At 41.0% G+C, this 25555-nt stretch overlaps 1 protein-coding gene and 1 long non-coding RNA gene across 3 annotated transcripts; one reads left to right on the forward strand and one right to left on the reverse strand.

Moving 5' to 3' along the window:
* The first annotated feature begins 379 nt into the window (after window positions 1-379).
* Window positions 380-6031, forward strand: LOC112226704. Of its 2 annotated transcripts, none has more exons than XR_006080230.1 (3): window positions 380-1906; window positions 2251-2311; window positions 5976-6031. It is a non-coding gene; the product is annotated as an uncharacterized LOC112226704 (long non-coding RNA). The 2 variants fall into 2 exon arrangements; XR_006080229.1 differs by lacking the exon at window positions 5976-6031 and adding an exon at window positions 3340-5727.
* Window positions 6032-17013: 10982 nt separating this feature from the next.
* On the reverse strand, window positions 17014-23760 carry dhrs1 (dehydrogenase/reductase (SDR family) member 1). The gene is made up of 9 exons (XM_024391203.2): window positions 23606-23760; window positions 22993-23139; window positions 22634-22777; window positions 22359-22438; window positions 22023-22155; window positions 21650-21793; window positions 20516-20585; window positions 18314-18394; window positions 17014-17732 (listed from the first exon to the last, which is right to left on the reverse strand). Exons 2-9 carry the CDS (start codon window positions 23134-23136, stop codon window positions 17596-17598), a joined length of 933 nt encoding a protein of 310 aa, XP_024246971.1. The 5' UTR covers window positions 23137-23139; window positions 23606-23760; the 3' UTR covers window positions 17014-17595.
* Between the last annotated feature and the right edge of the window lie 1795 nt (window positions 23761-25555).

The raw sequence follows: 25555 nt of genomic DNA on the forward strand, positions 1-25555 counted from the left end.
CTAATTGATCTGGATATTTCTAAAAAGTTATACATCTCTCTCTAAGGTATGCAATGACTAACACGACAAGATGAATTGATGATGCATTTGACCCAATTTCAAAATTGCACTTTGTACATTCTACTATTAAAACTTTCAAAGGTAAATTTAAAGACGGACTGAGTTCCTGCCGATCCTGCGCGCTCCCCCTTGTGGGCGCAACCCACTGTTTGACACAACAATACCTAAACCATGTTTACATTACCTTATGGGCAGCCACAACTATACTGTATGAAAATAAACAAATTATAAATGAACGTCACAAATTATAAACCTACAATTTGTTATTTGTAGATCAGTCAGTCAGTCACAATTTACCCATGATACATTGTGGTTTTGATCCTATCGAACACGGCCATGGACTACTAGCTACATCACAAAATAACATCAGACTTTTCGGGAGGGAAAGAGTTTGATGATGGTTGAAAGAGCGCCTTTACCTTGAAAAGACAGTTAAATGGCATCCCTTGCGAGGACAAGAACAAGATGTATGTCAGGAGGAAAAGTGCAGTATTATCACAAGGAAAGGTATACTTGGAATACGGGTGAAGAATAGAGGGGAAAAGAGAGAGAAGGAGGAAAAGGGTCGGTTAGCGGGCGGGCGGAAAAAAAGGGAGATTGGAAGAAAGTGTAAGCTGATCGATTTGTGGTTTCACGGTGGGTGGAAAAAAAGTGTTGGGTCATGTGGAATCGGTGAGGGTAACTAGAAGTGGTCTAGTGATAACTGTTTGTGTGTCTGTTGGGCAGAGGAAGAATGCGCTTGAAGTAAAACGAATGGAGGTAAGTAAAGTGAAGTGTTTCGTTCTCAAGAAAAAGGCACCAATGAAATGAGATATAACTGGGGTAGCAGTAGATCTAGACGTTGACCAGTTGAAGGCAAAGATTCCCGGTGTATGTGATGCTCGGCGTTTGATGCGACGCAGACAGGATGGGGAAACAGAGTCAGTGTCTGTTCTTTTGAGTTTTGAAGCCGAGTCTTTGCCTGATAAAGTGAAGATGGGACATATAAGTTATCCTGTACGAGCGTATGTGCCGAATATGTTAAGATGTTACAGGTGTCAAGCTTATGGGCATGTGGCAGCAGTGTGTAGGAGGGAGGGTCCAAGGTGTGAGAAATGCGCAGAAGGGCATGAGACAAAGGAATGTGTAGTATTGGGGAAAGTAGTGGAATGTGTTAATTGTAGGGGTGCCCATGGAGCTGGGGATCAGAAATGTCCCGTGCGAGAGAAGCAGGTTGAGGTTTCTAGAGTTAAGAGTAGAGCAGCATTTGTCATATGCTGAGGCGGTAGAGAAAGTAGAGGAAGATGGGAGAAGTGGTGAGAGTAGTAGAGATATACTAGTACAGAGGGATAGGCCAAAAAGTTAAATAAGTTTCAGTAAGATTGGATTTTTAGCATTTACAGCAATGGTTATTAATTGTACTGCAGGAATAGATCAGAAGTCTCTCAGAAAATTGAGGTTGTGGTGGCAGCTGTAGAGAGGCATTTGGGTGTGCATGACTTGACAGCAGGAGAGTTACAGGATGTGGTGATTTCCCATCCTTTTAGGGTGATGGCATGAGGTAGGAAGTAGGAATAAATACATTTAATTAGTGGAGTAGGGGGGTGTTCATTTTATTTTAAATCATTTTGAAATTAGTGAATATAGTGTTAGATGGGTATTTAGTACATTTTTCTACTTTTAAGTAAAGTATAAGGTATTGTAGGTCTGGCAGTAATGCAACAAATTGGATGCAACCATCGTTAACCTCATAGAAGAAGGAGATGAAAGACCTCCAATCCTCAACATGACTGGCTGCGTTTTGCTACAATCATTATTTAGTTTTCCAAGGACCCATAAAACAGAGGCCGTGGGAGAACCTATTAAAGTAAGTAAAATGTCACTCACTAGTTAACTTTACATATCACCAGCTTGCTAACTTCATATTAGCTATCTTGATGTACTTTATTTATCGTTGTAACACCAAATGCATTTGTAGCTAGGTAGGTAACGTTAGCTAGCTAACAGCCATGGAAGAGGGTGAAAGGATTAGCTAGCACTTCCAGGTGTCAGAGAAGGGAGAGTAGGCTACTCGGGATATGGAAGTTCCAGCCCCTAGAGAGAAACTGAGGACAGAGTGATATAGCATCGTAATATTAAGGGCTGTCTAACTTGAGTATAATGGAAAGGAAAAAATGCAGCCTGTTTTCTTGTGATGTTTTCTGTCTTCAGATACAGAGAGCTGTCGAAGCCTGTCTGCAGATGAAGAGGTCCCAGTGAATGTCCCAACAGAGTAAGGGTACATCCCTGTATTCCATGGAGTATATACCGTTTTAAAAGTCACACAATGTAGAAACCTATTACAACTGGAGCAGACCAACCCTGCTGGGTGTGCATGCTTCTGTTTTAGCCCAGCACTAAAACACCTTATTCAATATATCAAGCCTAATTAGTTAATAAGCCAGTGTCCTAGTTTGCTCACCCAGTAGATCAGGGATCAGTGGCTTGAGGTTGGCCACCACTGATATTGTCTTTTTTTGGTTCACCGGAAGTTGTTTTGGTAATAATAGCCTACTTGTTACTAAAATGTCTAACCTTTACATATGCGTTAGCTTACACATTGAAATAGTTAACAAGTTTAAACACAACTTTAAAGAGTCAACTATTATTCAAGATTAACTAGTGTTGATGTTGATTAATCACAGATCACATTCCTGCAATAAAGAGGGGAAGGGAATCTGTCTCAAATTTGTCTGTCTTCTCAAATGAACATTACCTTTTTGTTCAGTCATAAGCTCTCCAATTAGTTTTATTTAATTCTCGCTATTTTTTTTCAGGATATCAACCATGTGAACCCATTTTGCAGCTGATAATGGCATACAATGCCAGTGCAGCCATAGGCCTACAGCAGTGGTTCCCAACTCCAGTCCTTGAAAACCCCCAACAGCACACATTTTTGTTGTAGCCCCAGGCAAACATACCTGATTCAACTCATTGAGGGCCTGATAAGTGTGTTTGTCCGGGGCTACACTAAAGCTGTACTCTTGGGGATACTCAAGGACTGGAGTTGGGAACCACTGGCCCACAGTATAATGGCCTTTGCCTTTTGGGCATTTGCAATGCACCCCTTCCTTACATTATGCATCTGAAGCATAGGATAGCTTAAATCACACACTGTTTACATATTGTTCAGCTATATGTTCTCAATTTAAAAATGATACCAGTAGACAACGTATATGAAGCTAGTCATTATGCTAGATTTTGCACATGCCTTGTGCTGACATTCCATATTTTGTTTCAAATACAACCCTTGTAATCTAGGTGGTGAAATGTCTGGAAGCACGAGATGGGATCCTTAGCTTAAAACATATACACAACTACTACTACCAAGTCCAATGCCAGATACTTTTCTCCAAGGTCTGAGTGGCACTGTGATAATGAAGATTGTTTGACGAAGACTACCACAACAATTACATTGTCTATGCTAAATGTGTTTAAATTGTTAAGAAATAAAAGTTAGGCTATAAGAAATACTTTCTATTCAATGGAACTAGGCAAAGCAAAGATTACTATTTTAATTTCACCCATACAACAATGTAGCCTATTATTAAAGTACAGTATGTTTACAATATCATAAACAGTAGTATTTTACATGTTCCAAATGACATTTTACATACTCATACAGTTTTGTCTTGACAAAGTGAAGGTGCTCTACTCAAATGGAATCAATGGAATCAACAGAATCATTCAGATTTACCAAAGCACATCATATAACAACCATCTTGTATAATTGAGTGAAGTCTCCTTTAATATTTGGAAAAGGACAAAGTACTAGAAGTAGATACGGATGCTTCTGCAGCATTGCTCATCTTCACAGTGGGTATCCAGTCAGCATGGGTGTCTTAATAATAATAATATTTTATTTATTTCACCTTTATTTAACCAGGTAGGCAAGTTGAGAACAAGTTCTCATTTACAATTGCGACCTGGGGAGGTCAACTGGGGTGCCTACATAAAATGAAAAGCACACCTGATGTTAGAATATCACTTCTTCAGGTCACCTATACCATCAGGGCTCTTACTTGTTTGGTTCTGTTTAATTCATTCTGGTGTTAATACCATATAAAGATTACATATATTGTTGGGCTGGAACAAGCAATAGTCAACACAGCAGGTTGTCCTATCCTATTGAGGCCTTTTTCCTATGTTGTAATGTGCACACATTTTCACTTATGAATAAAGTTCTCAACAAATTTTCACTGGGTTATCATATGATAAAATATAACCACTGGAGCTTTTTTGGAAAATAATGTCCTCCAGGCAATATGGATGTCATATTGTACAATTTGTGGCTCCCCTTTTCATGATCATGGCTAGAAGGGATCCAGTTTTTGTAAAAATGAACGTCATATTTGATATTTCGTAGCAAATATCAAAAGCTGGATCCCTTTTAGCCAGGACCCCTTTTTCATAGGCCTTGATAACATGGTTGCATTCAAGACAAGGTCGTTTTTATTGGTCTGTTGTCAGTGTCCGTAGGGTAGGCTACCATCGTATTAGAAAAACATACTGCTAATTCCTCCAGTCATATAAAGTGTAGTATAATTGCATGAAAAGTTTACCAAAAGGCCACATTATTCCCATGCGAAGGAAACAGCTCTGATATTGCCTATGTCGCTAACGTTACGCGCTTATTAATAGTCTAAATTATCACTATCCAATCTACTCATCACATGAACAGTAGATTTACATTATTCTGCAAATGCGATGATAGAGGCACACAATTCTTTGTTATAAATGTGCATTTTAATGGTGAAAAATAGCTTCCCTAAAACTTTAAACTCACGCGACACATGCTAAATTGAGACACTACCGGCTATCCTGCTAGCTAATTTAGTGTTGTTGCTAACAAAACTCGAAATCGATCAGACTTGATTTACCAGTGATGAAATTATCGTAGCAGACCAGTTACTGACAGCTGTCTGTGATCAGGCCTTTACAAGCAAAACGGTTTCTTCGCTTTTCTGACAGTTTTTGAGTCTTATCTCACTGGTGTCACCAATGGTGTTTCATGATTGCGGGGAATCTTTAAACATGTTTTTTTTTTCCGTCGTCTTTCCTGCCTTGTTAGAGCAGCCAAATACTCTACAGAAAATTACCGTGGTAATGAATCAACTCTTTAGGCACTGTTATCATTTAGTTTGGGGAAGCCACTCGGTTGTTGTTGTCAGAAGAATAAAGGCGGTGGTCTTCCAACATGGCAGCCAGGAGGCGTCGTACGCCAACTGCGAGCCCTCTATTGTTGTCTACGCCATCTCAAGCTAGTCTCAAAATGAGATGGCAAGTATCATCTACAGTACCTACAAGGAACAAAGTAATCATAAGGTTGCCTAACACCAAATGCAATTATAAAGTAATTCATCCCTATGTGTGAGATTTATGTGTTTAAAAAAAAAATATGCCATAAATATGCCATTCTGGAACACAGTTCAAATAAATAAATAAATTGATGGGGGAAAAAATTCGTGGAACATTTTTCATGATCAAAATACATATCCATAATATATTATTTTGTATGGGGGTGTGATATTTATGTTCTTAAAGATATATGATCATACATTTAAAAATATGTCACGTTTATATATGAGTTTTAAATATACAGTGCATTCTGAAAGTATTCAGATATCTTTCATTTTTCCACTTTTTATTACGTTACAGCCTTACTCAAAAATTGATTCAATTGTTTTTCTCCCTCAATCTACACACAATATCCCATAATGACTAAGCAAAAACAGGTTAAGAAATTTTGGCAAATGTATTAAAAAAAACAGAAATTTCACATTTACGTAAGTATTCAGACCCTTTACTCGGTACTTTGTTGAATCAACTTTGGCAGAAATGACGCTACAAGCTTGGCACACCTGAATTTGAAGAGTTTTTCCCATTCTTCTCTGCAGATCCTCTCAAGCTCTGTCGGGTTGGATGGGGAGCGTCGGCGCATAGCTATTTTCAGGTCTCCAGAGATGTTCGATCGGGTTCAAGTCAGGGCTCTGGCTGTGCCACTCAAGGACATTCAGAGACTTGTTGCGAAGCCAGTCCTGCATTATCTTGGCTGTGTAATTATGGTCGTTGTCCTGTTGGAAGGTGAACCTTCGCCCCAGTCTGAGGTCCTGTACGCTCTGGAGCAGGTTTTCATCAAGGATCTCGCTGTACTTTGCTCCGTTCATCATTCCCTCGATCCTAATTAGTCTCCCAGTCCCTGCCGCTGAAAAACATCACCACAGCATGATGCTGCCACCACCATGCTTCACCGTAGGGATGGTGCCAGGTTTCCTCCTGACATGAGGCTTGGTATTCAGGCAAAAGAGTTCAATCAAGGTTTCATCAGACCAGAAAATCTTGTTTCTCATCATTTTACACTTATCTCCATCACTAGCTTTAAGCACCAACTGTCAGAGCAGCTCACAGATTACTGCACCTGTACATAGCCCACCTATAATTTAGCCCAAACAACTACCTCTTTCCCTACTGTATTTTATGTGTTTATTTATTTATTTAGCTCCTTTGCACCCCATTATTTTTATTTCTACTTTGCACATTCTTCCACTGCAAATCTACCATTCCAGTGTTTTACTTGCTATATTGTATTTACTTTGCCAACATGGCCTTTTTTTTGCCTTTACCTCCCTTATCTCACCTCATTTGCTCACATCTTATATAGACTTGTTTATGCTGTATTATTGGCTGTATGTTTGTTTTACTCCATCTGTAACTCTGTGTCGTTGTATGTGTCAAACTGCTTTGCTTTATCTTGGCCAGGTCACAATTGTAAATGAGAACTTGTTCTCAACTGGCCTACCTGGTTAAATAAAGGTGAAATAAAATACATTTTAAAAAATCTGAGTCCATTAGCTGCTTTTTGGCAAACTTCAAGCGGGCTGTCATGTGCCTTTTACTGAGGAGTGGCTTCCGTCTGGCCACTCTACCATAAAGGCCTGATTGGTGGAGTTCTGAAAATAAATGTGTCCTTCTGGAAGGTTCTCCCATCTCCACAGAGGCTCTCTGGAACTCTGTCAGAGTGACCATCGGGTTCTTTGTCACCTCCCTGACCAAGGCACTTTTTCCCCAATTGCTCAGTTTGGCCGGGCGGCCAGCACTAAGAAGAGTCTTGGTGGTTCCAAACTTCTTCCATTGAAGAATGATGGAGGCCACTGTGTTCTTGGGTACCTTCAATGCTGCAAACATTTTTTGGCACCCTTCCCCAGATCTGTGCCTTGACACAATTCTGTCTCTGAGCTCTACGGATAATTCCTTCGACCTCATGTCTTGGTTTTTGCTTTGACATGCACTGTAAACTGTGGGACCTTATATAGATAGGTGTGTGCCTTTCCAAATCATGTCCAATCAATTGAATTTACCAGCTTGGAGCTGGACTCCAATCAAGTTGTAGAAACATCTCAAGGATGATCAATGGAAACAGGATGCACCTGAGGATGCACTTGATTTCTTATGTAAATAAGGTATATAAGGTCATATATGGCCATATCTTACTTTACCGTATAGGGTCTCTGGTCTTACCACCTTAGTGGATCACGCCAGCAGTAGAGGTCGCCAGCTTGTAGTCCTAAAAAACGGATATGAGTTAGCGGTTTCTACTTCTGGTTCATTGGCCATTCCTATGGAGGAAATTAATGGGGAAAGAATGGGGTTTTGGGATCAATGCCTTAAATAAGGTCTGAGGTTAACACAGGCTTAGGAGTTCTTATACATTTTGTTCTATTTGCATTTATTAAGGAACCCCAGCTACTCTTCCTGGGGTCCAGCAACATTAAGGCAGTTTTATACAATTGAAAATATTACATTTCATAACATTTTACCCAATTTATTTAGTGTGTTACCTCAGGCCACTACTCCACTATCACATATTTACAATACAATATCCATGTGTAAGTGTGTGTAGAGTGTGTGTCTTATCATGTGTATATGTGTCTGTGCCTGTGTGTGTGTTTCTCTTCACAGTCCCCGCTGTTCCATAAGGTGTATTTTTATCTGTTTTTAAAATCTGATTCCACTGCTTGCATCAGTTACATGATGTTGAATAGAGTTCCAAGTAGCCATGGCTCTATGTAGTACTGTGCGCCTCCCATAGTCTGTTCTTGACTTGGGGATTGTGAAGAGACCTTTGGTGGCATGCCTTGTGGGGTATCCATGGGCTTCCGAGCTGTGTGCTGGTAGTTTAAACAGACACCTCCGTGCATTCAGCATGTCAACACTTTTTACAAATGCAAGTAGTGATGAAGTCAATTTCTCCTCCACTTTGAGCCACGAGAGATTTACATGCATATTATTGTCAGCTCTCCAAGTACATTTAAGGGCCAGCCGTGCTGCCCTGTTCTGAGCCAAATGTAATTTTCCGAGGTCCCTCTTTGTGGCACCTGACCACACGACTGAACAGTAGTCTATGTGCGACAAAACTAGAGCCACTAGGACCTGCCTTGTTTATAGTGTTGTTGAAAAGTCAGAGCAGCCCTTTATTATGGATAGACTTGTCCCCATCTTAGATACTGTTGTATCAGTATGTTATGTCCATGACAGGGTTACACCAAGCAGTTTCGTCACCTCAACTTGCTCAATTTCCACATTGTTTATTACAAGATTTAATTGAGGTTTAGGGTTTAGTGAATGATTCATCCCAAATACAATGCTTTTAGCTTTTGAAATATTTATGACTAATTTATTCCTTACCACCCATTCTGAAACTAACTGCAGCTCTTTGTTAAGTGTTACAGTGATTTCACTTGCTGACGTGTATAGTGTTGAGTCATCCGCATACATAGACATACTGGCTTTACTCAAGGCCAGTGTCATGTCATTAGTAAAAACTAAAATAAAAAGTAAGGGGCCTAGACAGCTGCCCTTGGGAATTCCTGATTCTACCTGGATTGTGTTGGAGAGTCGTCCTTTAAAGAACACCCTCTGTATTCTGTTAGACAGGTAACTCTTTATCCACAATAGAGCAGGGGGTGGAAAGCCATAACACATATGTTTTTCTGTCAGCAGACTGATCGATAATGTCAAAAGCCACACTGAAGTCTAACAAAACAGCTGTTGTCAATTTGTTTACAGTAAAATAGCATTGTATCTGGTCAAACACAATTTTGTACAAAAGTTTACGAAGGGTTCATAACAGTCTGATTGGTTGGCTATTTGAGCCAGTAAAGGGGGCTTTACTATTCTTGGTAACATAATTACTTTTGTTTCCCTCCAGGCCTGAGGGCACACACTTTCTGGTAGTCTAAGATTGAAGATATGGCAAATAGGAGTTGCAATATCGCCTGCTATTATCGTCAGTAATTTTCCATCCAAGTTGTCAGACCTCGGTGGCTTCTCATTGATGATAGACAACAATCATTTTTTCAATTCTTTCACACTCACTTTACAGAATTCAAAATTACAATGCTTGTCTTTCATAATTTGATCAGTTATATTTATACTTGGTTGCTAATCTTGCCAATGAAAATAATTTTATCAAAATAAAAGATTACAAAATCGATAAAACTATTCACTAGTATTAGAAGGCTATTATTAACTAGTCTTAGAGAGAAGACTAGAGCGAGGGCAGGGAAGGTACCAATGGCAAGCCCTGCTGACAGCTGTTTGTAGGCATTTTATTGAAGTGTCTACATGGTCTGCAGCCACTCCTAATAGCACAAGATGTTATTGAGCATGTGGTTGTTATTTTACATGTATAGCAAGTAGCTTCAAAAGAACGGTTGAAGATGCACATGGAGTGCATATGGGAGATTAATGAGTGTGTTTGGAAATAGTACTAAGTGAATGTAGATGTGAGTGTGGAAAGACGTGTTAACATATACACTGACAGTAGGTATGCATTTGGTGTAGTGCGTGATTTTGGAACATTGTGGAAGAATAGAGGGTTTTTGTCCTCTGTTGGAGGCTGTTCAACTCTCCTCATCAATCCTGGTGATGAAGTGTCAGGCCCATACTCCCTCTAGTTGCCTACCCTCACCGCCCCCTTTTCAACCTCAGGAGGCTGAAGAAATTCGGCTTGTCACCAAAAGCACTCACAAACTTCTACAGATGCACAATCGAGAGCATTCTGGCGGGCTGTATCACCGCCTGGTACGGCAACTGCTCCGCCCTCAACCGTAAGGCTCTCCAGAGGGTAGTGAGGTCTGCACAACGCATCACCGGGGGCAAACTACCTGCCCTCCAGGATACCTACACCACCCGATGTTACAGGAAGGCCATAAAGATCATCAAGGACATCAACCACCCGAGCCACTGCCTGTTCACCCCGCTATCATCCAGAAGGCGAGGTCAGTACAGGTGCATCAAAGCTGGGACCGAGAGACTGAAAAACAGCTTCTATCTCAAGGCCATCAGACTGTTAAACAGCCACCACTAACATTGAGTGGCTGCTGCCAACACACTGACACTGACACTGACTCTACTCCAGCCACTTTAATAATGGGAATTGATGGGAAATGATGTAAATATATCACTAGCCACTTTAAACAATGCTACCTTATATAATGTTACTGTTATGATAATGTTATTCATCTCATATGCATACGTATATACTGTACTCTATATCATCGACTGCATCCTTATGTAATACATGTATCACTAGCCACTTTAACTATGCCACTTTGTTTACATACTCATCTCATATGTATATACTGTACTCGATACCATCTACTGTATCTTGCCTATGCTGCTCTGTACCATCACTCATTCATATATCTTTATGTACATATTCTTTATCCCCTTACACTGTGTATAAGACAGTAGTTTTGGAATTGTTAGATTACTTGTTGGTTATTACTGCATTGTCGGAACTAGAAGCACAAGCATTTCGCTACACTCGCATTAACATCTGCTAACCATGTGTATGTGACAAATAAAATTTGATTTGATTTTGATTTCTAAAGATGACATTTCTCTGGGGAATGCCAAGGCTGACTGTGCAGCTGCTTCTTCTTCTGTTTCCCCAGTAGTTAGAGCATTGGGCCAGTAACCGAAAGGTTGCTAGATCGAATCCCTGAGCTGACAAGGTAAAAATCTGTCATTCTGCCCCTGAACAAGGCAGTTAATCCCACTGATCCTAGGCCGTCATTGTAAATAAGAAGTTGTTCTTAACTGGCTTGCCTAGTTAAATAAAACAATTCTGCAAATGGTAGCATTTCCTGTTTGCACTAACCCTTTCTCTTTTAATGATGTCGTTGCTTTACAGGCCATGGCTAAAACTCAAGTGGGTGGGGCGCTGTCATAAGGACGCCTCGGGTGTATTGCTTGAGTGGAGCAGACCTGCCATGCCCCGTTGTACTTTCCAGTTCCTCGCAAAATTGTCACATGGTCCAGACCTTGTGTCCAAAGGAGGGATGGTGGATCTTGTAAATGAATATTGATGTACAGTAGATTTTACTGTGTTTGCAGAACATTTAGATTTGCATGATTGGTGAAACAAGGCTGACATGAGTGAAAGCGCTTCAAATCAAATGTTATTTGTCACATGCACCTAATAAAACAGTTGTAGACCTTACTGTAAAATGCTTACTTACAAGCCCTTAACCAAAAATGCAGTTTTAAGAAAATAGAGTTAAGAAAATATTTACAAAATAAACTAAAGTAAGACATGTTTTAATTAATACAATAGAATAACAATAACGAGGCTCTGTACAGGGGGTGCCAGTACAGAGTCAATGTCCAGGGGTACAGGTTAGTTGAGTTAATTTGTACATGTAGGAAGGGGTAAAGTGACTGTGCAGAGATAATAAACAGTGAGTTTGATGGTTCGTCTGAGGGCATAGCAGGATTTCTTATAAGTGTCCGGATTAGTGTCCGGCTCCTTGAAAGCAGCAGTTCTATTCTTTAGCTTGGTGCGGATGTTGCCTGTAATCCATGGCTTCTGGTTGGGATATGTACGTACGGTTACTGTGGGGACGACGTCACCGTTGCACTTATTGATGAAGCCGGTGACTGAGGTGGTATACTCCTCAATGCCATTGGATGAATCCCGAAACATTTTCCAGTTCTATTCTAGCAAAACAGTCCTGTAGCATAGCATCCGCGTCATCTGACTACATCCGTATTGAGCGAGTCACTGGCTTTAGTCTTTGCTTGTAAGCAGCAATCAGGAAGATAGAATTATGGTCAGATTTGCCAAATGGAGTGAGAGCTTTGTATGCATCTCTGTGTGTGGAGTAAAGGTGGCCTAGAGTTTTTTTCCTCTGGTTGCCCCTGTGACATGCTGGTGGAAATTAGATACAACGTATTTAAGTTCCATTAGCACTGACAAGTATGAGATACAGATCCCATACAGTCACTGGTCTCTCTCCACACGAGGTGCTGACTGGCCGTCCCATGTGGATGACAAATACACCTTTTTCCCAGAACAGGTTGTCCCTGCAAGGAATGGAGGAAGACATGGTTGAGTATTGTGTTACCCTTAACAGTGTTTTCCCCTGGGTGAAGGCGTCTTTGCAAAATCTAGCAGGTGGAGCTGAACACTGTTTGAATCCAGGTGATTTTGTGGTGGTGAAAGACTTTAGGAGAAAGAGTTGGAAGGAACCCCGTTGGAGAGGCCCATACCAAGTTCATCTGACCACGCCCACTGCAGTGAAGGTTGCTGAGAGAGATACCTGGATCCATGAGTCGCACTGCAGACGAGTTCCTGATGCAGAAGAAGATGGGGCCTCGCCAGTTCCGGTGGTGCAGTGTGGCCCTCCTCTGAATTAGCACAGGAGTGCTAATAAGAACAGTAGGTTGTCCTCTTGTGGGAAACCTGACAGAAGTAGATGAGATGAGTCCTAAGCCAAAGGGAACAATGCAGGCCCAGAGTAGTGGCCAAGAAGTAGATGGTCATCGGAGAAGGAGAGCCCTGCTGGGCCCCCATAACCATGATGACAATCTGTTCCTCTCTAGAGCAGATATGGTTGCTAATCTTACATCTGGACAAAAAGTGTGTTGGGTGTGTGGGTTGGGGCCAGTTAAGGTAGGAGCAGGTTTACCACTTGTGGGAGTTCCCAGAGGAGTAAATCTGACTATGCAAATGGCCTTACCATTCTTAGTAGAGATGCCACATAACCCTGACCCATTGATGTTTTCTGCATTACACAACCACAGTTAACCATTAACAATGCCGACACTGGGGAACCTGGTAATGTTACTTATGGTATTTCAGTCTATAATGTTATTATCCCTTTGTGAGGAGCTCCAAATGTAACCTATTGATGGAACCTATTGACTGTGTGGTAAGATGGCTGTGGTGACAGCTTTGTGGTGACAGCTATGAGAACCGTTCCAAATAATTAGAGGGATCTGAAGGCTCTGTTAAGAGACTACAAACCTCCTGGAATGAGGGGAGATAAGAGGTCACTAATTGACATCACTCACACACCTGCCTCCGGGTTATTTGGTGTGCTCTTCCCTGGGTATGGAGTTGCATGTGCCCTAGACCAAATTCGTGACATCTCTAGACACATAGAGAAAATTGGCAAAGAAAAAATAGTTTGTGTGGAGGTGCTGACTAACTGCGAATAAACTATAAACTATCAAAATAAAGAAAGTCACACACTCCCATGTATAAACTCCCAGCAATTTATTTGGTATTTACCAATGTTTTGGCATCACTGTGCCTTCCTCAGGGTGACCACTCTTCTAATGTGACTAATCTTGCCGAATACATTGTGATTGTTGCTCAGAAAAATCCCCCAAAACCAGAGTGGATGCTTGCAACTTGGTTGGAATCCCTGTTTGGAAGTTGTGGATCCCAAATTGCCCAATATGCTACAGCATGTGTTTTTTTTGCTTAGTTTGCCTAATTGTGTTATAAACCTGCTGTAAAGCTATCTGTGCCTCTCTGGCTAATAAGATCTCAGCAGCTATCAGCTTTCATTCCCCCCTGTAGAGAAGGATGGTGAGTAATGATTGAAGGTTGTTTTCATTTGAACAAGTTTAGAAGGTAATGTCATCTAAACCAATAATCTGTTTCCATTACGTGAAACACTGAGCTAATAAGACAGCACCAACTTTTTGAAGGTCTTAGTAGATCTGTTAAACAACAGGTTTTATGATTTGACTAAGTAGATGTCCAAGGGACAGTTAATACAGAACATATGTCAATGCAACCCGATTGTGGTAAGAGCTTTGGACATTTATTCACCTCTGAATCTACAGATCTCTTGTGTATGTGTGTGCATTTTTGATATACTCACTCCCGTTGATAATAACCTTGGATTGTAGATTTGACCTTTATTATGATGATTATGAATGAAATTAGATTCACTCCCGTTAATCAAAGTATAACCTTTATTACGATTTATTATGATGATTGTATTACCATGAATGAAATGGGATAATAAAGAAGCATATGTGTAACTGCATGAAGCGAAGGTCTTAAGTTAAGACATTCTACTGCAATGGTTTTAGAAATTGGATTGTCAACCCAGAAGGAAGGGTTTGAAAGGATTAAGTGCCTGTTTTATGTGTTGATTTCGCTTACTTATAATGATGTATTTTGATATAACTTCCCTTTGAATGAAGCTATAATCTAATGCGTACCATAAAATGTAAAGATTATTATCACAGAGTGATGAGGAGGGAATGTGAGGGAAATGTTGTCTGAAGAGAGAGCTTTGAATTGTACATACAATAATTGGTTCCTGTAGGTGCTGGGTAGAGATATGAGGGGGAGACGGTCATGACCCTCTCCTTAGGAACATCTGTCAGAACAGCCAGAATATGTTTAAGTTAAGAGACGGAGCCAGTCACATGTAGGTGTGGGAACGTTGCCTGGTGATGTCAACAGCTCCACTGTTGTCAGTCAGGTACTGTAGCTCTCTGGTAGGAGCAAGGAATCAGCAGCGGCGGCAGCGTTGCTTCGGGACTGAAAATGGCGCCGATGGATAGGGCTGCCATGCTTCTAGCTCTTAGGAAACTTTGCAGTATTTTTTTTTTTTATGGGTTATTTCTTACATTATTAGCCCAGGAAACTGTTGGTGTTATTACATACAGCCGGGAAGAACTTTTGGATATCAGAGCGGCGATAACTCACCAGCATTACCAGCATTACGACCAGGAATACAACTTTCCCGAATCGGGTAATTTGTTCGTACCCCAGAGATTTTGTTCCAGAGAGATATCAGGGATTGTAGCATACTCTGTTTCACGGAAACATGGCTCTCTCGGGATATACAATCTGTGTCCGTACAGAGAGTTGGGTTCTCAGTTCATCGTGCAGACAGGAATAATTATATCTCTGGGAAGAAAAAGGGCAGGGGTTGTATGTTTCATGATTTACTACTCATGGTGTGATTGTGGTTCATCCTTGGGAGCAATTTCCAAAATGCCTGAAGGTACCACGTTCAGATGTACAGCACGCAGCATAAACACCATGGGACCACACAGCCGTCATTCCGCTGAGGAAGGAGACAAGTTCTGTCTCCTAGAGATGAACGTACTTTGGTGTGAAAAGTGCAAATCAATCCCAGAACAACAGCAAAGAACGTTGTGAAGATGCTGGAGGAAACGGGTACAAAAGTATTTATATCCACAGTAAAACGATTCCTATATCGACATAAACTGAAAGGCCGCTCAGAAATGTAAAAAATAGATGGCTATGAAATCATGCTTTGGAACCGTCATAAATAGCCAGACTACAGTTTGCAACTGTACATGGGGACAAAGATCATACTTTTTGGAGAAATGTCCTCTGGTCTGATGAACCAAAAATAGAACTGTTTGGCCATAATGACCATCATTATGTTTGGAGGAAAAAGGGGGAGGCTTGCAAGCCAAAGAACACCATCCCAACCGTGAAGCAGGGGGGTGGCAGCATCGTGGTGGGGGTGCTTTGCTGCAGGAGGGACTGGTGCACTTCACAAAATAGATGGCTACATGAGGGAGGAAAATTATGTGGATATATTGAAGCAACATCTCATGACATCAGTCAGGAGGTTAAAGGTTGGTTGTAAATGGGTTAATTGACAATTTGTGGGCAGAACTGAAAAAGTGTGTGTGAGCATCTATGCAATTTAAAGGCAATGCTACCAAATACTAATTGAGTGTATGTAAACTTCTGACCCACTCCTCTACTATTATTGACATTTCACATTCTTAAAATAAAGTGACAGTGAATTTTTACTATGTATGCTATGTATTGGCCATTGAGAGGCTTTGAAGCCACCGGTTGTCCACACCATGAAGGCTGTGCGGTGGCTTCAAATCAGTCATCCAGGGCTTATACACATCATTGGACACGACCCAAGCAGCATCCTAGATATTATGGCCGAACTGTGAACTCACGCGAGAACAGAGAGGAAACGCCCACTAAATTACACAGACAGGACCCTGACAAGTTTTTTCATGTTAAACGGCCTGAGTAAACTCTTATTTATCCACCATATTTGACGTGTACAAATTTATCTGATGGGCCCAGCTACAATGTAACCTATCACGTTCAAGTAAAATCAACGATTTTAATTGGCTGATGCGCATTTTGAGATGGAGAAGAAGAAAACAATTGGGTGGGGCCTACTTTTACCCCTTTTTCGTAATATCCAATTGGTAGTTAGTCTTGTCCTATGGCTGCAACTCCCCTACGGACTTGGGAGAGGCGAAAGACAAGAGCCTTGCGTCCTCCAAAGCACAACCCTGCCAAGCCGCACTCGTTCTTGACACACCGCTCGCTTAACCCGGAAGCCAGCCGCACCAATGTGTCAGAGGAAACACCGTCCAGCTGGTAACCGAGTCAGCTTGCAAAGACAGAAAATAAATCCCGGCAAAACCCTCCCCTAACCCGGATGACGCTGGGTCAATTGTACGCCAGCTCATGGCTCATGCCTTAGACCGCTACGCCACTTGTGAGGCCGGATAAACTGTTTCTAATGTTCGCAAGTATGGCCCCAGTTTGGTAGATGAGTGAAAAGTAAAGTGCCTGCTTCACAGACATAACAAATAGTATCAAGTTGGTATAGGAATGTATATAATTTTATTTACTTATCAGTATTACAAAATGCATTTGCTTAGTGTTTTTAAATGCAGCAAAACATCACTGCTGGAATTTCTCTTCATATGATGAAATATTCAGTATAGTGTTATAGTCATACCTTCATTTAAAAAAAAAAAAATTCAGCATACCTTCATTTTGATCACCTCAAAAATAGCATTTTGTCAAAGAAAGTTATCAGTCCCTTTGTTTAAACTGTTAATTAAGGAGAGGACATCATAATAATGGCTGGAACAGAGAGAATGGAATGGCATCAATCACATGGAAACCATGTGTTTGATGCTTTGGATACCATTCCACTCATAGGTTTTGACATGTACTGTAAGGGGCATTTCCCAATGTATGTCAGAGGCAATAGGCAAGTTTAATCACATACAAGCTTACAAGCTTAACTCTTGTAATATTCATAATACTGGTGCAGATCCTTCTTATGCATATGAACACAGAATTATAAATGATTTAGTATTCTATGTATAGGAATACCATATAAATGTAGATTACTGACACTGCAGTAATCTAAGTGTCACAGAGGAGTTTGGGGTGGCTCAGAAACGTCCGTTGGTGAGGGTAAGAACAAACCGAGGAACCCGGAAGAATGAGGGTACAATCGAGGAGAGCCAGGAAAGATATGGGACCTGGGTCAGGAGGAATTTAAGGGAGGTGTAGTCAGTCACACTGCGGCCTGAAAAAAAAGAGGAAGTAATACGTAAAAGATTAAGACAGTGCGTTGTGAAGGCCTATGTACAGTTCTGCATGCAAATAGATATCTTTTGGGGGGGATATACACACACTACAATAGCTAGGTTTCCATCCAATTGGTGACAGATTTTCATGTGAATATTGTAAAATATGCACATTTCCCCACTAGAGGTGTTTCCAACAAACTGACTTGTTGCAGATAAAAGGCTGTGCATGACGACAGAGTGCACATAAGTTCAAATGCACTGAATAAAAGACAAGTTAAATGGGTTTCCATTGCATTTTCAACTCTAACGATGGTTTTGCCACAAAAACTGTTGCAATAAATAGCAAACTTGCCCAATCTGGTTTTGGCACATGCTCTCTAGACCAGAGTTGGCTGATTAAGTGGACAGGGGGTTATATGATGGTATATGGCTTAAGAGCAATATGATTGTATATGATAATCGTCAGCCAAGCACCGATCATGTCACCAGCATTCAAATAATAGCCTACCCTCGATATTTAGCCTATTGGAAATGTGCATGATCAGCGTTCACTTAACTAAAATTAGTGATATTTTACCGTCAACATCTTGTATTCCGTATCGCCTAGACAGGTCACAGGTCAGCAACACTTTTCCTGACAGCGACATCAGGTTTTTATCTTCAAATCATAAAGAGAATGCAAAACACAAATTAAGCTTTGGAATGACAAATCTGCAAATCAAAACAGTAAAGGTGAAAGCCCAGATCTAAAACAATGTAATCTTCAAATGATAGTCAGTCTGTTTTGTTAAAGGGGCCATGCTGTCAAAAAAAGTGATTTTCCTGTGTTTATGTGTTTACATATACAGTTGAAGTCGGAAGTTTACATACACCACAGCCAAATACATTTAAACTCAGTTTTTCACAATTTCTGACATTTAATCCTAGTAACAATTCCCTGTCTTAGGTCAGTTAGGATCACCACTTTATTTTAAGAATGTGAAATGTCAGAATTATAGTAGAGAGAACTATTTATTTTAGCTTTTATTTCTTTCATCACATTCCCAGTGGGTCAGAAGTTTACATACACTCAATTAGTATTTGGTAGCATTGCCTTCAAATTGTTTAACTTTGGTCAAACGTTTTGGGTAGCCTTCCACAAGCTTCCCACAATAAGTTCGGTGAATTTTGGCCCATTCCTCCTGACAGAGCTAGTGTAACTTAGTCAGGTTTGTAGACCTCCTTGCTCACACACACTTTTTCAGTTCTGCCCACAGATTTTCTATGGGATTGAGGTCAGGGCTTTGTCATGGCCACTCCAATACCTTGACTTTGTTGTCCTTAACCCATTTCGCCACAACTTTGGAAGTATGCTTGGGGTGATTGTATATTTGGAAGACCCATTTGTGACCAAGCGTTAACTTCCTGACTGATGTCTTGAGATGTTGCTTCAATATATCCACATAATTTTCCCATCTCATGATGCCATCTATTTTGTGAAATGCACCAGTCCCTCCTGCAGCAAAGCACCACCACAACGCACCACCACCACAGCACCGGCCTTTCAGGTTATGTCAATATAGGACTCGTTTTTACTGTGGCTATAGATACTTTTGTACCGGTTTCCTCCAGCATCTTCACAAGGTCCTTTGCTGTTGTTCTGGAATTGATTTGCACTTTTCGCACCAAAGTACGTTAATCTCTAGGAGACAGAACGCATCTCCTTCCAGAGCGGTATGACGGTTGCGTGGTCCCATGGTGTTTATACTTACGTACTTACGTACGTTGTTTGTACAGATTAACTTGGTACTTTCAGGCGTTTGGAAATTGCTCTCAAGGATGAACCAGACTTGTGGAGGTCTACAATTTTTTTGGCTGATTTCTTTTGATTTTCCAATGATGTCAAGCAAAGAGGCACTGAGTTGGAAGGTAGGCCTTGAAATACATCCACAGGTACACCTCCAATTGACTCAAATTATGTTAATTAGCCTATCAGAAGCCATGACATCATTTTCTGGAATTTTCAAAGCTGTTTAAAGGTACAGTCATCTTAGTGTATGTAAACTTCTGACCCACTGGAATTGTGATACAGGGAATTATAAGTGAAATAATCTGTCTGTAAACAATTGTTGGAAAAATGACTTGTGTCATGCAAAGTAGATGTCCTAACCGACTTGCCAAAACTATAGTTCGTTAACAAGACATTTGTGGAGCGGTTGAAAAACAAGTTTTAATTTAACCTAAGTGTATGTAAACTTCCGACTTCAACTGTATATGTATGTATCCACACTATGAGTTTGCAATAATACTGTAAAATTGTGAAAATTATGGTTTCGTGTAGCTCAGTTGGTTGTGGGTTCAATGCCCATGTGGGACCAGTATGAAAATGTATGCACTCACTACTGTAAGTCGCTGTGGATAAGCACGACTGCTAAAATGTTTACACTTTTAGTGTAAGAGCTGTATGAAAAGACCGCCTGAAATTTCAGCTTGTTTGGCTGAGTGGGGTTATTGGACGTCACGGTATAAGTTAATAGACCAATAACAAAGAGAGTTTGCCATCCTCCCTGGCAATAAAATCAATTTTTCAGGTTACACAACCCTCCCATTAGGCTCATCCAATTAGACCCCTCTCTCAGGCCACTCCCAGACAGTCATAGCTAAATTCTTGCTTGAGAAATTGTATTTTGCTTAGAAGCTACTTTTGTTTCCCCCCCCATTTTAATATAAAATGTGGCTTTATTATCAACTGTAGAAATGTAATGCTGCATGGTCATGTACATGCTGTAGCATAATGTACCTTTCGCCAGCTCAACAATGCACTTCCCACTCAGCTCTGTGCTTTCTCCATTGGCAAAGAAGGCTCTGAACTGAGAGAAACAGGGAGTTATGTCATTTGTACAAACTCAATACAGTAAGAGAGAATAAGAACTAGTAGAGCCTATGAAAATATATAATTTAGCAAATAATCTGGTGCACAAGCCGCACAGCCTTATTTTCAGGTTACTGAACTTGGAGAAAACTGCATCAGTCTCTCAAACCACCCATACAGAATGGCAATATTCTAATCAAGGTAAAATGAACAGATGCAGGTAGATTTAAGTATTGGCAGGTAAGAATATCTATTTCACCAGCCATGTTGGCGGTTGGTCAATGTGCCAGGCTCTACAGTGCGAGCATGACATTTGCAAATAAAAATAGTCAAAAGTCAAATATGAGCACATGTACATGTTGCGAGAAAAATGCTGCAGTACCTGTATTTCTGCTGTTTTCTTTCATATCTGCTAGTTACACAAAAGAAATACGAATCCTATATCCCCCCCACACAGCAACACCGACTGGATGGAGAGCTGTGCATTCTTGAGTGAAGTACTGATAGATTCATTTTTGTAGGCGCTGTGCACAGGCATAAAAGTTGGTCTAATTTACTCGAAAGTCTACAAAGTGAGACTTTGTCCTCGTGTTTCTTAGTGTACAGTTCTTTCCATCCCTCTCCTCGCCCTTACCTGGGCTCGAACCAGGGACCCTCTGCACATATCAACAACTGCCTCTCACAAAGCATCGTTACCCATCGCTCCACAAAAGCAGAGCAAGGGAAACAACTACTTCAAGGTCTCAGAGCAAGTGACGTCACTGATTTAAACGCTATTAGAGCGCACCCCGCTAACTAGCTAGCCATTTCACACCAGTTACACTGGCTATTGATATAGTTTTGTTCAAAAGCTCAGGTTGTTTTTCAAAGTTAGTTTGAGTCTGCTGCTTTAGCTGATAGTGGAGATGCCCTAGTCAGATCCCATCTCACACACACACACAGTGGCCCCGTTACCATGGTAACCTCCCGCCCTTAAAGGGTAGATTTTAAAAATCTACTTGCCACAGTGGCTGGTGGACCATAAAGTACATTTTAGGCCCTGTCTAATGGTTTATCATCTACCTTAGGATCAACGTCCGGTGTAGCTTCCTTCTCAATGACGAGTTGAGACACCAACTCTGTCCGAACTGCTCCCGGCCACAGGCTGACAGAGGCCACTCCCCTGCTTCTCAGCTCAACTGCTGTGTCTGCAGCTAGCCTGTCACACTGGAGAGGATATGGGTTAGAGTATCAGAGCTGAGATCAAATAAAGCACAAAATGCACTTGTTTAAAGTTGAACAAACAGCAACACATGAACTTGAACTTAAAGAGGGAGTGATGTGTTCAAGATCTGCGTTACTTTGGATGACCACAGTTATTTACACTAAACATATGACATGTCATTGAGGTGAATAGATAATTAACCATTAGGAGCACAGAGATGGCAGAACTCACCGCAGCCTTACCAACCCCATATGACACGTTGAAGAGATACCTCAACCCTCCCATAGAAGAGATGACCACAATCAAGCCCCTGCCCTGTGCCACCATCATCCGTGAAGCATACACTGAGCAGAAATAGTGTCCCCTGACGGATAATGAAGGCAAAGTGTCAAAACGTACAGATAACCAAAGCACTGTTGTCTACTTATCTGCTACTGACTTGTGAGTATAAGGTGGAGTTGACTGTCAGGAGCTGAAAGCTGTCTGCCCATCAGAACATACGAGACTGAAACAATGCAATTAGGGTGCAGTTCAAAGCAAGACCTTACTAAACAAATGAGAGAGTACCTAAGGCCACTGTTGTTCATGGAATCCCATACGGTTGGATCGGTTTCCCAGAACTTCTTCCCCATGTTAGTGAAAATAGCCTGAAATAACATTACAAATTATCATCATCGTCATTAGTCATAAAGACTTTTTACACTTTTTTTTGATAAGTGATTGAAATTCCCTCTCCATACGCTGATGTCACGTCAAACAACCGGTGTCGTTTTTTCAAACCCTGTCAATAACTTATTGCCATGTAGTCTATTGACAGTTTTCCCTGCAACGATGTCACTGACCTGTACACCAGCATAGGCGTTGTTCACTAGGATGTCCAGTCTGCCATTCTGCTCACGTTGGATTTGATCAAATAGATATTTGAGGTCTTCATCACTTGAAGAATCACATACAACTGGCACACAGTTCCCACCCCTCTCCGTCACCTGCCATTGAGATTGGAGAAGGAAAGTGGTTAATTAGTCTTCGACCAAACAACATAGTGGTCACTATGTCTTCTAATTGTCTCACTGAACCCCCCCAACAACAGTATTCAGAGGAAATATCTTTCAGCCTTGTTTGTCACCTTCCTCCCGTGACCTCCATTAAGCTTTCATGTTTACTAGGGACATTTAGTACACATGAAAGTATGAATGTTCACCTGAGCAGCAGTTTCCTTCAGGGTCTTCTCCTGGCGGCCAGTGATGTAGACGGTAGCTCCCGCCTCTGACAGCTGCAGGGCAATGCCTCTTCCAATGCCACGAGAGGCACCTGTCACCAAACACACCCAGCCTGAGAGGGCCATTAGCTGATGAGGGGGAAAAATGGGAAGGGAATTAAAATGGATGGTGAATTTAAGTTGTGATGTTTGAAACTTTTGCAAACATCATACATTAATCTTGACTGGGCCTACACTGTAGGAAAATACGGTTAAAAAAATATGGGGATATAGCGCCACCTTTTGACAAGTACAGTGGGTAACGACGTCATTCTGGACCTCAGTATGATAACGTATTATGGAACTCAGTATGATACCGTGTTTGGTTACACTTAATGTTACATTATGACAAGAGCATCATTTGGTAAACCAGCGATTGAGCGAGAAAGACCAAAACACGCTTAACATATCGCCTTAATTAACTAAGGTTTGGTCGTTTAACGTTACCAAACAAGAAAAATAACACTCTTTACTGCCCTTTATATAACAAACAAAAAAAACGTAGCAGCAGTTTTCAATCACGTCCTAAAATAATCCTGTACTATTGTTGTTTTACCTCTTATCAGTTTCAAACCGTTGGCGTAAACAGTTGCTTGAGATTCCTCTTGTATCGCCAATCGATAATATGGTGGAGTGTTTGAGTATGTACATGGCCAAGTATACGCACTGATATGGAAATCAGCCCATGTAACCTTGCCTCAACTACCGTAATGTTCATAATATGAGCACCTAGATTCAATTGTACTGTACAATAAAAGTGCGTCCAACCCAACCTTAAGAGAAGAGAAATGGTAGACCTAAGTTACACAAAAACATAAATATAATCATAAACGGCAAAGATCGTCCTTATGTTTTGGAGAAATTTGATCTTTGTGGGGAACTCAAATTACCTGTGAAACTACATCAATACTTCTATCTTAGGCTAACTTTGTGTTATATGTCCACACCACACACCCAGGTGTAGTGGGGAAATGTCATAAACATAAATATTGGCACCCTGTTCTGAGAACAAATTATACCTGTCCTCATGGTCTGCCTTTTGGAATGTAAAATGCATTTTTTTATGTTGGTTGTCTCATCTGTACTTTGCACAACAGTGGTAGGCCTGATCAGCCCCGCTTCACATCAACAGGGCTGTAGTGGAGCGGGTCAAGAGATTCAAGTTCCTTGATGTCCACATCACCAACAAACTATCATGGTCCAAACACACTAAGACAGTCGTTAAGAGGGCACGACAACCCCTTTTCCCCCTCAGGAAACTCAAAAGATTTGGCATGGGTCCCCCGATCCTCAAAAAGTTCTACAGCTGCACCATCGAGAGCATCCTGACCGGTTGAATCACCGCCTGGTATGGCAATTGCTCGGCATCCGACTGTAAGGCGCTACAGATGATAGTGCGTACGGTCCAGTACATCACTGGGTCTTCCCGCCATCCAGGACCTAGGCGGACTAGGCAGTGTCAGATGAAGGCCCAAAAAATTGTCAAAGACTCCAGGCACCAAAGTCATTGACTGTTCTCTCTGCTACCGCACGGTAAGCGGGCCCGGAGCACCAAGTCTAGGTCGAAAAGACCTTAACAGCTTCTACCCCCAAGCCATAAGACTGCTGAACAATTAATCAAATGTCCACCCAGACTATTTATATTGTTTTTAACTCTTGCTACTCACGGTTTATTATCAATGCGTGGTCACTTTACCCCTACCTACATGTACAAATTACCTCGACTAACCTGTACCCCCGCACATTGACTCTGTACCGGTACACCCTGTATATAGCCTCGTTATTGTTATTTAATTTTTTAATTTTTACTTTAGTTTATTTAGTAAATATTTTCTTTACTCTTTCTTGAACTGCATTGTTGGTTAAGGGCTTGTAAGTAAGCATTTCACGGTAAGGTCTGCACCTGTTGTATTCAGCCCATGTGACAAATAAAATTTGATTTGATTTGATTTCTCGCCCCTCTCATTGCATACCTAGTGGGAAAAACCTAGTTGAAAAGACATCAGTATGATGTCCAATTGTGGTCGCTAACTGGTTGAAAAATTATATTTTTGTGACAACCATATGACCAGTCGGCAAAACCTGGTTAAAAGACGTATTTTTCTGACATCTTATTCTAGTCTTATTTTAGTCGCCTTTTTACTGACCAGAATATTATGTCTTTTTCTGACCGCCATACAACCAGTTGGTCATAATTGTGACCTCTATCTGACCAGCTGGTCATAATTCTGACCACTATATTATGTGTTATATTATGTAGCCTACTGGTCATAGTTAAGACCTCATCATAACCTGGTAATGACCACCTGACTACAGCTTATTACCTACACTCTTAGAAAAAAGGATTACAAAAGGGTTCTTCAGCTGTCGTATAGAAGAACCTTTTTTGGTTCCACAAAGAACCCTTTTGGTTTCCATGTAGAACCCTCTGTGGAAAGGGTCCTACATAGAACACAAAAGGGTTCTACCTGAAACCAAAAGGGTTCTACCTGGATCCAAACAGGGT

The sequence above is a fragment of the Oncorhynchus tshawytscha genome, linkage group LG28 (assembly GCF_018296145.1).
Source record: "Oncorhynchus tshawytscha isolate Ot180627B linkage group LG28, Otsh_v2.0, whole genome shotgun sequence".
Classification (NCBI taxonomy): Eukaryota; Metazoa; Chordata; class Actinopteri; order Salmoniformes; family Salmonidae; genus Oncorhynchus; species Oncorhynchus tshawytscha.